General features: G+C 49.7%; 1 protein-coding gene across 4 annotated transcripts in view; it reads left to right on the top strand.

Annotated features, from left to right (window-relative positions):
- Positions 1-12,522, top strand: part of MAEA (macrophage erythroblast attacher, E3 ubiquitin ligase) — a 133,273-nt gene that overhangs the window by 47,671 nt on the left and 73,080 nt on the right. For all 4 annotated transcript variants that reach the window (XM_074992311.1, XM_074992309.1, XM_074992310.1 and 1 more), the window contains exon 3: positions 9,663-9,866. In XM_074992311.1, the coding sequence (XP_074848412.1) occupies positions 9,663-9,866 (204 nt within the window). The remainder of the gene's footprint in view (positions 1-9,662; positions 9,867-12,522) is intronic.

A 12,522-nucleotide genomic window follows, 5' to 3' on the forward strand; every position in this document is an offset into this window, starting at 1 on the left:
ATTCTCGATCTAGTCCTGACTGGAACGCAGGATCTGGTCCAAGAGGTAATTGTTACTGGACCGCTTGGAAATAGTGGCCACAATATAATAACTTTTAATATTTCTGTGTTGGGAAGAACACCGCAACGGTCAAACACTCTGGCATTTAATTTCAAAAAGGGGAACTACACTAAAATGAGGAAGCTAGTTAAACAGAAACTAAAAGGTAGAGTAACTAAACTAAAATCCCTGGAAGCTGCATGGAAACTGTTTAAAGACACCATACTAGAGGCCCAACTTTTAAATGTATACCCCAAATAAAAAAACACAGTAAGAGACCTAACAAAGAACCACTATGGCTTAACAGCCATGTTAAAAAGGCAGTGAGAGAGAAGAGGGCAGCTTTTAAAAAGTGGAAGTCAAGTCCTAGTGAGGAAAATAGGAAGGAACAAAAACACTTCCAAATGAAGTGTCATAACGTAGTAAGAAAAGCCAAAAAAGATTTTGAGGAACAGCTAGCCAAAAATTCAAAAAAGATAGTAAAATGTTTTTTAAATACATTAGAAGCAGGAAGCCCGCTAAAGAAGCAGTGGGGCCCTTGGACGATAAAGATATAAAAGGAGCGATCAAGAAGGACAGTGCCATTGCGGAGAGATTAGATGATTTCTTTGCTTCAGTCTTCACGGCTGAGGATGTTACAGAGGTTCCTAAATCTGAGCCAGCCTTTTTAGGTGACAAATCTGAGGAACTCTCCCACATTGAAGTGACATTAGAGGAGGTTTTGGAGTTAATTGATAAGCTGAATAGTAACAAGTCTCCAGGACCAGATGGTATTCACCCAAGGGTTCTGAAAGAACTCAAATGTGAAATGGCAGTATTATTAACAGTGGTTTGTAACCCATCCTTTAAATCCGCTTTGGTACCCAGTGACTGGAAGATGGCCAATATAACACCAATATTTAAAAAAGGCTCCAGAGGAGACCCTGGCAATTATAGACCGATAAGTCCAACATCAGTACCAGGCAAATTAGTAGAAACAATAGTAAAGAATAAAATTGCAAGGCACGTAGAAGAGCACGAATTTTTGGGCAAAAGTCAGCATGGTTTCAGCAAAGGGAAGTCGTGTCTAACTAATCTATCAGAATTCTCTGAAGGGGTTAATAAACATGTAGACAAGGGGCACCCAGTGGACATAATATACCTAGATTTCCAGAAAGCCTTTGACACGGTCCCACACCAAAGGCTTTTATGTAAATTAGGCGGTCATGGGATAGGAGGAAAGATCCTTTCGTGGATCGGGAATTGGTTGAAAGACAGAAAACAAAGGGTGGGAATAAATGGTAAATTTTCACAATGGAGGGGGGTAACTCGTGGTATTCCCCAGGGGTCAGTCCTGGGACCGATCCTGTTCAACTTGTTCATCAATGATCTAGAAAATGAGGTAAGCAGTGAGGTGGCAAAGTTTGCAGATGACACCAAGTTGTTCAGGACAGTCAAAACCAAAACAGATTGTGAAGAACTACAAAAAGATCTCAGCAAACTGAGTGATTGGGCAGCAAAATGGCAAATGAAATTTAATGTGGGTAAGTGTAAAGTAATGCACGTTGGAAAAAATAACCCAAATTACACGTACTACATGATGGGGTCAAATTTAGCTACAACAGATCAGGAAAGGGATCTTGGAGTTATAGTGGATAGTTCTCTGAAGACATCCACGCAGTGTGCAGTGGCAGTTAGTAAAGAAACTAGGATGTTAGGAATTATTAAAAAAGGGATCGATAATAAGACAAAAGATATTATACTTCCCCTATATAAAACTATGGTACACCCACATCTTGAGTACTGCATGCAGATGTGGTCTCCTCACCTCAAAAAAGATATATTGGCATTAGAAAAGGTTCAGAAAAGGGCGACTAAGATGATTAGGGGCTTGGAACGGGTCCTATATGGGGAGAGGCTAGAGAGACTGGGACTTTTCAGTCTGGAAAAGAGGCGATTGAGGGGCGATATGATAGAGGTATATAAAATCATGAATGGTGTGGAGAAAGCGAATATAGAAAAATTATTTACCTTTTCCCATAATACAAGAACTAGGGGACACCAAATGAAATTGATGGGTAGTAGGTTCAAAACTAATAAAAAGAAATTTTTCTTCACACAGCGCACAGTCAACCTATGGAACTCCTTGCCGGAGGAGGCTGTGAAGGCCAGGACTCTATTAGGGTTGAAAAAAGAACTCGATAAATTTTTGCAGGTTAGATCCATAAATGGCTGTTAGCCAGGGGGTAAAGTATGGTGCCTTAGCCTTCAGTACAAGGGCAGGAGATGGATGGCAGGAGATAAATCACTTGATCATTGTCTTCTGTTCTCCTTCTCTGGGGCACCTGGCATTGGCCACTGTCGGCAGACGGGATACTGGGCTGGATGGACCTTTGGTCTGACCCAGTATGGCCATTCTTATGTTCTTAAGGTTTCAGCAGTACACCTGTTTTTCCAGGAACACTGGAGGCAGGACACAGGCAGCAGAAGTCTTACTGAAGTGTGGAATAAAATAATTCCTACCATTTTAACAAGGATGCTGAGACTTTATGATAAAATGATTTGAGGGTCCTTGACTGAAGGCCACATTCTCTAAGTCCATTAGTGCAAGTGCTAATATATAGGTCTGCTGTTGTAAAGAGGATGAAAGAAACCAAAAAAGGAGAAGCCGTACATGTTGCTCTGTAGTAGGCCCTTGGAGAGCGGAGTAGCTGCATGGGGAGGGGGAAATGATTGCAGACTATGGCTACGTCTACACGTGCACGCTACATCGAAAATTTCGATGAATAACATCTACACATCCTCCAGGACTGGTGCCGTCGACGTTGAACGTCGATGCTGGGCAGCAACACATCGAAATAGGCACTGCGAGGGAACGTCTACATGCCAAAGTAGCACACACAGAAATAAGGGTGCCAGGAACAGCTGCAGACAGGGTCACAGGGCGGACTAGCGCTTCTGGGGCAACAGCTAGCTGCTCCCTTAAAGGGCCCCTCCCAGACACACGCAGCCTGCACAGCACGCGGTCTGCAGAGCCATAGGCACGCACACCTCGAGCGACGCAGTCATGGACCCCCAGCAGCAGCAGCAGCCAGAGGTCCACCCAGCTGCCCCTGTAGGAGCAGTGCTTGCCCTGCTTGATGCCATGCAGGAGGCAGCCGAGCACCTCCTTGCTACAGAGGAGGAGCTGCCCGCAGGGAAGGAGGACGCAACCCCCAACCCTGCAGCACCACGCCCCCCCCCCCCCCCCGCCCGCCACATACGCCGCCGGCTGTGGAGCTACCCCACCAGCACCGACTGGTGGGAGCGGCTGGTGCTCGGAGAGTGGGACGACGACCGCTGGCTCCAAAACTTTCGGATGAGCCGGCAGACATTTCTGGAGCTGTGCCAGTGGCTCACCCCCACACTGAGGCACCAGGACACCTTCATGCGACGTGCCCTCATTGTGGAGAAACGGGTCGGCATCGCTGTCTGGAAACTGGCCACTCCAGACAGTTACCGATCCGTGGGCCAGCAGTTTGGCGTCGGCAAGGCCACCGTCGGGGCTGTCCTCATGGAGGTAAGAGGACCCACAGGGGGAGGGGGAGGGGGCCCTGGCAGGGGAGGGCCATGCACACCCTGCACGTCCCTCATTGGTGCTCTCCCATGTGCTTCCCCTGCAGGTCATCCGCACCATCAACGCCCTGCTCCTCCACAGGCTCGTGAGGCTTGGGGACTCGGATGCCACCATCGCGGGGTTTGCCACCCTGGGCTTCCCCAGTTGCTTCAGGGCTCTGGATGGGACCCACATCCCCATCTGCACCCCAGAGCATAGTGGAGGACGCTACTTAAACAGGAAGGGCTACCACTCAGTGGTCCTCCAGGCCCTGGTGGACAGCCGGGGCCGTTTCCTGGACATTTATGTGGGCTGGCCTGGCAGCACCCACGACACCCGGGTATTCCGGAACTCGGGCCTGGGGGACCTACATCCCCCAGCGGGAGATCCCTGTGGGGGACACCACCCTGCCTCTCTGCGTCATCGCAGATGCGGCATACCCCCTCTGGCCCTGGCTCATGCACCCTTACATGGGCCACCTGTCAGCCAGCCAGGAGCGCTTCAACATGCACCTGAACCACGCACGCCAGGTGGTGGAGCACACATTTGGGCACCTCAAAGGGCGCTGGAGGTGTCTCCTCACCCGCCTCGATGCGGGCCCCACCAACATCCCCCAGATTGTGGGCGCATGCAGCGCCCTCCACAACCTCGTCGAGAGCGAGGGGGAGGCCTTCTTTCAGGGCTGGGCTCTGGAGGCCAGCAGGGCCGATGTGCAGCTACCCGCTGCCCCCAGTCGGCAGGTGGACCCCGAAGGGACCGGGGTCCGGGAGGCCCTGCGGGCCCAGTTCGATGAGGCCGCAGGGTAAACGCTGGCAGGCCCCCCACTTCCTCCCCCATCCTCCACAACACTCCCTGCCCCTACGCACACACCACAGAGCACCCAAGCGCACACCCCCCACCTTTCTTGAAAATAAAAACAGACATTTGTTTGTAAAACCAGATATATATTGAACTCTCCTTATTAATATCTTAACTATTTACAGGCCGAATAAGTATTACATATATATTAGAAGTCCGATAAGATGAAAGAAAAAAAGGGGAAGACAAGGAAGGGGAGAACTATGTACATGGCGGGGGGCAAGTTATCAGTATCATAACAACAACATAACAACAGGGGTCTAATAGAAAGTATTTACAAATGAACATAAAACTGAGGGAAATAGATGCAAAGGGCGGGGGGGGGCCCACGTCCTGGGCCCCACACCCCCTAATGTCCAGTGCTGGGGGTGAGCGGCCGCGATCCATGCCTCCGCCTCAGCCCTGGCCGCGGCTGGCTGGGGGCCGGGCGGACCGGGAGATAAGGCTGGCGGGTGTCAGCTGGCCCCAGGTCCCCCTCGGTGGCAGGTGGCGGTGCGACGGTGGGTGGAGCAGCGGGTGGAGGAGCGGGTGGAGCAGGCAGGGCGGTGGGCGGCGCAGCATGGGGGGCCAGGTAGTCCGCAATACACTCGAACGTACGCATGAAGGCCCCCCCATGCCTCCTAGCGCCAGGCCAGTGCCTGCTCCTACAGCTGAAGGCGCTGCTCCTCCACCCGCAGACGCTGCTCAGCGATCTCCAGCTGCCGATGGTGGATCTCCAGCAGCTCGGGGTCCGTCGCCATCCGGTGGTGGTGCTGGCTCCGCCGTCGTCCCCGCTGTGGGGCTGGTCGGTCCTCCACCAAGGGGCTGGCCTGGAGTGATGGCCCCGGTGGGCTCTCCGGGACCACTGACACCTCACCAGTGCTCTTCGGTCCTTCCGATGGTGCAGCTGCGGAACACGGGGGGAAGAAGAGTGGAGACGGCTGTTAGTGTGGGCCCCGAGCCGTGGCCCTTGTCCCCCCACCCCTCTGCTGCAGGTTCCCCATTCCCGTTCCCGGGAGATGCTGCTGATGCTGATGATGGGTGTCCTACCCCCTCCCGCCGGGGGACCCTAGGTTCTGCTCCCCCCAGCCCCAGGGCTGGGGCGTGGCACTGTCATGCTGGGGGGTAGGGGCTGATGCACTCTTCTGAGGGACATGCCACTGCTGTCCTTGGGGCCATGGTCATATCTGTTACCCCCGCCCCTCAACCCCGGGCGTGCGCACCGGGGGGGTACATACCTGATGGTCCGCTCCCACGGTCGGGGGACACCCGGTGGGCGGACGCCTGGCTGGAGCTCCTCGAGGGCAACATAATCCGCAGCCCCCCATCACCACAGGAGAACGTCCCCTCCTCCTTCTCTTCTGGTGCCCCAGGGGTGGGCTCCGGGGGGGGCCCCCGGGGTGCGGGGCTTACCTCCAGGGTGGACTCCGCCTCAGAGGCCTGCTGGGCCTCGTTGGCCGATGTATCAAGTGTGGCCGGAGGGGAGGAGGTGTGCTGGGGGCCCAGGATGTCCCTGAGCTCCCTGTAAAAGGGGCAAGTGACGGGGGCGGCCCCAGATCGGCTGGCCGCATCCCGGGCCCGGGCATAACCCTGCCGTAGCTCCTTCACTTTACTGCGGACATGATCCGGAGTGCGGGCAGGGTGACCCCGGACGGCCAGGTCCTCGGCCAGCCGAGCAAACGCATCCGCGTTCCGCCTCTTGCTCCCCATTACCTGGAGCACCACCTCCTCACTCCAGAGCCCCAGCAGGTCCCGAAGCTCGGCCTCCGTCCAGGAGGGGCCCCGCTGCCACTTCCCAGCCTGGCTGCTGATCTGGGAGCCCTGTCTCCCCTTGGGGAGTGTCCCCTGGGGGCGCTTTGGAGGCTGGGGGGCAGCCATCGCAGTGGTGAGTGGCTGGTCTGGCTGCAGAAGAGCGTGCAGGCTGGCCGCGTGGCTGGGCTACCGCCTGCACGCGCACTCAGCTTCCTGCACAGGAAGGCAGGGGGCGGGGAGCTTTAAGGGGCCGCTGCACGCGGCGACCATTGAGCTCAGGGGCTGGGCAGAGCGTCTCTCAGCCCCTCAGCTGATGGCTGCCATGGCGGACCCCGCTATTTCAATGTTGCGGGATGCGCAACAACTACGCGTTCTCTACTTCGACGTTGAACATCGAAGTAGGGCGCTATTCCCATCTCAGCCGCGTCTACAGATGCCGGCTACTTCGAAGTAGCCACGCCAACTTCGAAAGAGCGCCCGCCACATCTACACGTGGCGAGTGCTGTTTCAAAGTTGAAATCGACATAAGGCGGAGAGACTTCGAAGTTGCTATCCTCATGAGGAGATGGGAATAGCGCCCTACTTCGATGTTGAACGTCGAAGTAGGGCACGTGTAGCCGATCTGCGTCCCGCAACATCGAAATAGCGGGGTCTGCCATGGCAGCCATCAGCTGAGGGGTTGAGAGACACGCTCTCCAGCCCCTGCGGGGTTCTACGGTCACCATGTGCAGCAGCCCTTAGCCCAGGGCTTCTGGCTGCTGCTGCTGCAGCTGGGGATCCATGCTGCATGCACAGGGTCTGCAACCAGTTGTCGGCTCTGTGGATCTTGTGCTGTTTAGTGCAAGTGTATCTGGGAGGGGCCCTTTAAGGGAGCGGCTTGCTGTTGAGTCTGCCCTGTGACCCTGTCTGCAGCTGTTCCTGGCACCCTTATTTCGATGTGGGCCGCTTTGGTGTGTAGACGCTCCCCTGCAGCGCCTATTTCGATGTAGTACTGCCCAACATCGACGTTGAACGTCGACAGCACCAGCCCTGGAGGATGTGTAGATGTTATTCTTTGAAATAGCTTATTTCGATGTCGCTACATCGAAATAAGCTATTTCGATGTAGCATTCACGTGTAGACGTAGCTCTCCTGATGGGGGTAGCGACTTCGACATCTCGCCGCCTTACGTCAATGTCAACTTCGAAATAGCGCCCTCCACGTGTAGCCGTGACGGGCGCTATTTTGAAGTTGGCACTGCTACTTCGAAGTAGCCGGCACGTGTAGACGCGGCCTATAGGTGCAAGGTTTCAGCTGTTTAGCTCCATTGAAAACAAACTTGTATTGAACTTGAAAGTAGGGGGAGGTTGTATAGTAAGACATAGGTTCAATTGCTACTACAGTGGTCATATGTATAGATGTATATGTATAGATCATCCCTGATTGATGTTTATCTAACTTATTTTTAAGTATCTTCAGAGATGGAGTTTCCACAGCCTCCCTAGGCAGTTTATTCCAGTGTTTAGCCACCCTGACAGGAAGTTTTTTCTAATGTCCAAGCTAAACTTCCCTTGCTGCAATTTAAACCCATTGCTTTTTTTCCAATCATCGGAGGTCAAAGAGAAAAATTTTTCTCCTTCTTCCTTGTAACACCCTTTTAGGTACTTGAAAACTGTTTTGTCCCCTCTGTCTTCCAAACTAAACACACCCAATTCTTTCAGCCTTTCCTCATAGTCATGTTTTCTATACCTTTAATCATTCTTGTTGCTCTTTTCTGGACCCTCCAGTTTCTCCACATTTTTTCTGGAATGTGGTGCCCAGAACTGGATGCGATAGGCCAATTGAGACCTAATCAGTGCAGAGCAGAAGAATTACTTCTCTTGTCTTGCTCACAACACTTCTGCTAGTGCATCCCAGAATTACTTTTCCTTTTTTGTTTTTTTTTTGTTTGTTTGTTTTTTTTAAAAAGTGGCACACTTCTGACTCCTATTTAGCTTGTCCACTTGGAACCCCTAGATCCCTTTCTGTAGTACTCTGTCTTAGACAGTAATTTTCCATGTCGTATACACAAAACAGATTATTCCTTCCTAAATGAAGTACTTCGCATTTGTCCTTATTGAACTTCATCCTACATAGACCATTTCTCTGTTTTGTCCAGATCTTTTTGAACTCTGACCTTATCCTCCAAAGCACTTGTAACCCCTCCCACCTTGGTATCATCTGCCAATTTTAATTTTGCTTTCTATACCATTATCTAAATTGTTGATGACTAAATCACAAGCTATAAAAGGATGATTTGTTTTGTCGTGGAATTATTTAGTTCAGTTTACTTCATTATACTTAACTGTAATACAAGGAACCTTCAGACCTATATGATTAACTAGAAAGGGTAGCATAAATGTTTCTCACTTGTGGCATAAATAATGGCCTGCCAGTTACCCTTTTTGACTTTGAGGAAACAAATGGAGAACTTAATAGAGAGACCTGAATGTGTTTACCAAAATTCTGGAACATCCAGGTAACCGCAAGGTATGTGACAGAACATGGAAGTAATGAGCTAGGCTATAGATAATGGTTTTGAGGTCAGGACAACAGCATATTCATACATGTTAATATTGGTTAACATGTCAGTATATTAGCCTATACAATAAGTGTACAGAAAGAGATTTCCTTTTGCAGAAATACGATTTGGGTATGGGAGGCTGGGCAATGATGCAGATATTTAGAACAGTGCCAGGACACTGAGAGGGAAAACCACCATGTGAAGTGATCAGTCCTTCTATTAAGCTGTCAGCTCAGCCTCTGCAACATAGTTAGCTACTCCACACTTAAACTTCTCTCTACCAGTTTGAGTTTGAGGAATCTGGATCCTTGAACTCATTGAGCATGCCGGAGATTAGGCCGGTCTTCTGTCTCCCCCATGAGGTCTCCAAGGAAGGGTGTGAGTTTGCTAGTTAAGTAGCATTGGGTAAGGTTGAGACTCTCATTTATTTAATAAAAATCTTGAAAATCAGTGGGAGGGTCATTGCTACACATCCCAAGGGTCCGTACAAAACATAAAACACCTTGTGTTTTCTGATTCTGTAGCTCAAATTTGGAGGCAGAACCTAAGTATTTTCTAATCAAATGGTTGGCAAGCCATATATATTAGCCTTATGAATTCAGGTCAACAATTCAGGAAGATGTATACTGCAGTAGCACCTAGAAGCATTACGGTGGTTGTGACTGACTTTGAGATTTCCTCTATGTAAGTTGAAAAATACAAATGAACTGGTAAATTATCTTCTGAAAATAACCTTTTGTAATTCACAGGCTCCTATATCTAGGTTGGTTGGTTTGTTTTTTAATTTCTGCCAATGTGTAATCTTGTTTGTTGGATTTGTATACATTCTAAAGTACACATTATATATTGCTTTAAAAATACTGTTCACTATAGCTGAAATTGCTTTAATTTTAATTGGATAATTCCTTCTAAATTTAGGCAGTTGAATCAATCCAGGCTGAAGATGAGAGTGCAAAGCTTTGTAAACGCAGGATCGAGCACCTTAAAGAACATAGCAGTGACCAGCCAGCAGCTGCAAACATATGGAAGAAAAAACGTATGGATCGCATGATGGTGGAGCATCTCTTGCGCTGTGGCTACTACAATACAGCTGTAAAATTAGCCAGGCAAAGTGGTATTGAGGTCAGTATCAACTTCTTTTCTGTACACATTCTTTTACTGTGCTAATCATTATTGTGTCCTAGGCTACGTCTACACTCGCCCCAAACTTCGAAATGGCCATTTCGAAGTTTACTAATGAAGCGCTGAAATGCATATTCAGCACTTCATTAGCATGCGGGCTGCCGCGGCACTTCGAAATTGACGCGCCTCGCCGCCGCGCGGGTTGTCCTGACGGGGCTCCTTTTTGAAAGGACCCCGACTACTTCGAAGACACATGGGGGAATAAGAGGACTTCGAAGTAGGTGGGGTCCTTTCGAAAAGGAGCCCCGTCGGGGCGAGGCGCGTCAATTTCGAAGTGCCACGGCAGCCCGCATGCTAATGAAGCGCTGAATATGCATTTCAGCGCTTCATTAGTAAACTTCGAAATGGCCATTTGCATGGCCATTTCGAAGTTTGGGGCTAGTGTAGACATGGCCTGAGTGTCCATTGTTTTACAGAGAGATTAGTGGAAACAAAGCAGCTAATATTCTAGCTAATGTATGTGCCAGAGTATGCCTATATTTTTAATAGAGACTAATTTTTCTGCGGTCTGTTCTCTCAATATAGGCTTTCATGTTTGTGTGTTAAATGGAAATTAGAATTGGAATCATAATGTTGAATTTATAAAATTTAAATTAATTCTTAGACGGGCAATTTTTGATGGGTGGCTACTACAAGAATTTGTGGGCTGCTGGATCTGGGATGGAGGTTGGGTGCAGAAGTGAGCTCAGGTTAGCGGATGCAGGAGAGGGTCTGGAGTCTGAGAGGGAGTTTGGATGAAGGAGGGTTTTGTGACCTGGGGCAGAGGACAGGGGACAGGGTCGGAGAGTGTGTGTGGGTGCAGGATAGGATTCTGGCCTGGGGAAGGGGTGCAGAAGAGGGTTGTGCTGGGGGGTAGGAGGAATGCAGGGAGTTTGTTTGGTGACCTGGAGCAGGGAGTTGGGGTGCCAGAGACAGGCTGTGGTTGGGAAGCCCTTAGCTCGGCGGTTCCCAGCCTGCAGCCCAGGAGGACCCTGAGGCAGGCAGGCTTCCTGCCTACTGCAGCTCAAAGCTGCTCAACAGCTGGAGGCTCCCTCTACACGCCTCTCGGTGCTGTGTGCCTTTTGCAGAAGGGTTGGGCTGACTTTGCTCATTGTCCCAGCCCAGTCATCACAGCTCCCATTGACGAGTTCGCTCTAGTCATTTGTAGATGTGATGATTGGGCTGGGGGTGGGGGCAGCGTGTAACGTCTTCCCCCATTCTCACAAGGGGCATGTGGCACCTAGTGCCACCAGCTGTTTTGACCAGCCTTGGGCTGCAGCAGGCAGGGAACCTGCCTAGCAGCCTCAGCAGGGTGGCTGCGGACCAGATCTAAAGGCTTGCAGCCCAAGGGCCATATATTGCCCACCACGTCCTAGACCAAACCCCCCACTCTCCCAATCGCTTCTGAAAATTAACTGACCTCAAAGGTACTGTTGTGTTTGTTTTTTTTGTTTGTTTTTGTTTTTTTTATTAAAGAATTTGGATTAAGCAGTTATTGGAGCTTTCCATCTAGCCAACCGTACTTTCATGATCTGTGGAGTGATCAGGCTGATTTCATATATTATCATCTAGAATTCTGCTGTACTTTTATTACTGTTAAACATCTTTAGTGGCACTTGGGGTTATAAAATACTTTGAAATGAATCTTTCTAATAGTTGTCTAGCCAGAGTTTCTTCCTCATGCCATTTATGGTTTTACCCCAAAGCAGCAGTTTTGCACATTTTTTTTACATTTCGTCCTCTTTCACTTTATTGTATCTGTTGCCTTTCTCCTACTTACAAGTTTCTGTGAAGGTGTTGTATCATGTTGTCAGCACTTCAGGGCTTGTATGCTTTGTGTTCCTTTGCATGGCTTAGGTACACAACGTACTGAGCCATACTAAACCCTCGAAGGCTTTTGCATGCCACCAGCAGCTGCATCTCAGAGGAAAATGAAAGTAATGTTTAAGGAAGAAGCTGGTTGATCTGAGAATTTGGAGTCTTTCTTCCTAGAAACTGGCTTATTTTTGTCTTGCTGAGCTGTGTGAGTGAATGCCACCAGGACTAAGAAGTGTCCCAAGCTCAGTTCTGTAAGCTGTATTAACACTTCCAGAGAAGGACGCTGTTTAGTACTTAAAAAAAAATATTGCCGAGGAGGAAGAAGGTGGTGGTATTTTAGCAACATGTACAGTTTTCCAGTTTTGTATAATTTTTGGGGGGAGGGAATATTTTTCAACTGAACAGAGTTCAGAAGGGTGATTTATAGCCCTACCAAAAACTACAACATTGTTTGCTTCTAACTCTAAGCTGTTTCTTAATTCCATGGCTGTTTCAACCTGTCTGATCTTGTTTGGCCAGCAGGGTCACATACTGTCCCAACCTAGTCATCGCAGTTCCTATTAGCTAGTCCTCGCTGGCCTGTGGAAGTGCAATGATTGGGCTGTGAGTAAGAGGCAGATGGGAGCAGCAGGCAGCACTCCAAAGTCTCCTCCACTCCCGCAAGAGGTATGCAGCACCTAGAGTAGGGAGAAAATAAATGAGTAAAAAACTCTTATCTAATAGGTGAACATAAAAACATGCTTATGCCTCTCTTCGCTTATGAGGTCATCCTCCTTGGCTAGGAAGGGCCATATAATAA

The sequence above is a fragment of the Carettochelys insculpta genome, chromosome 4 (assembly GCF_033958435.1).
Source record: "Carettochelys insculpta isolate YL-2023 chromosome 4, ASM3395843v1, whole genome shotgun sequence".
Lineage (NCBI taxonomy): Eukaryota > Metazoa > Chordata > Testudines > Carettochelyidae > Carettochelys > Carettochelys insculpta.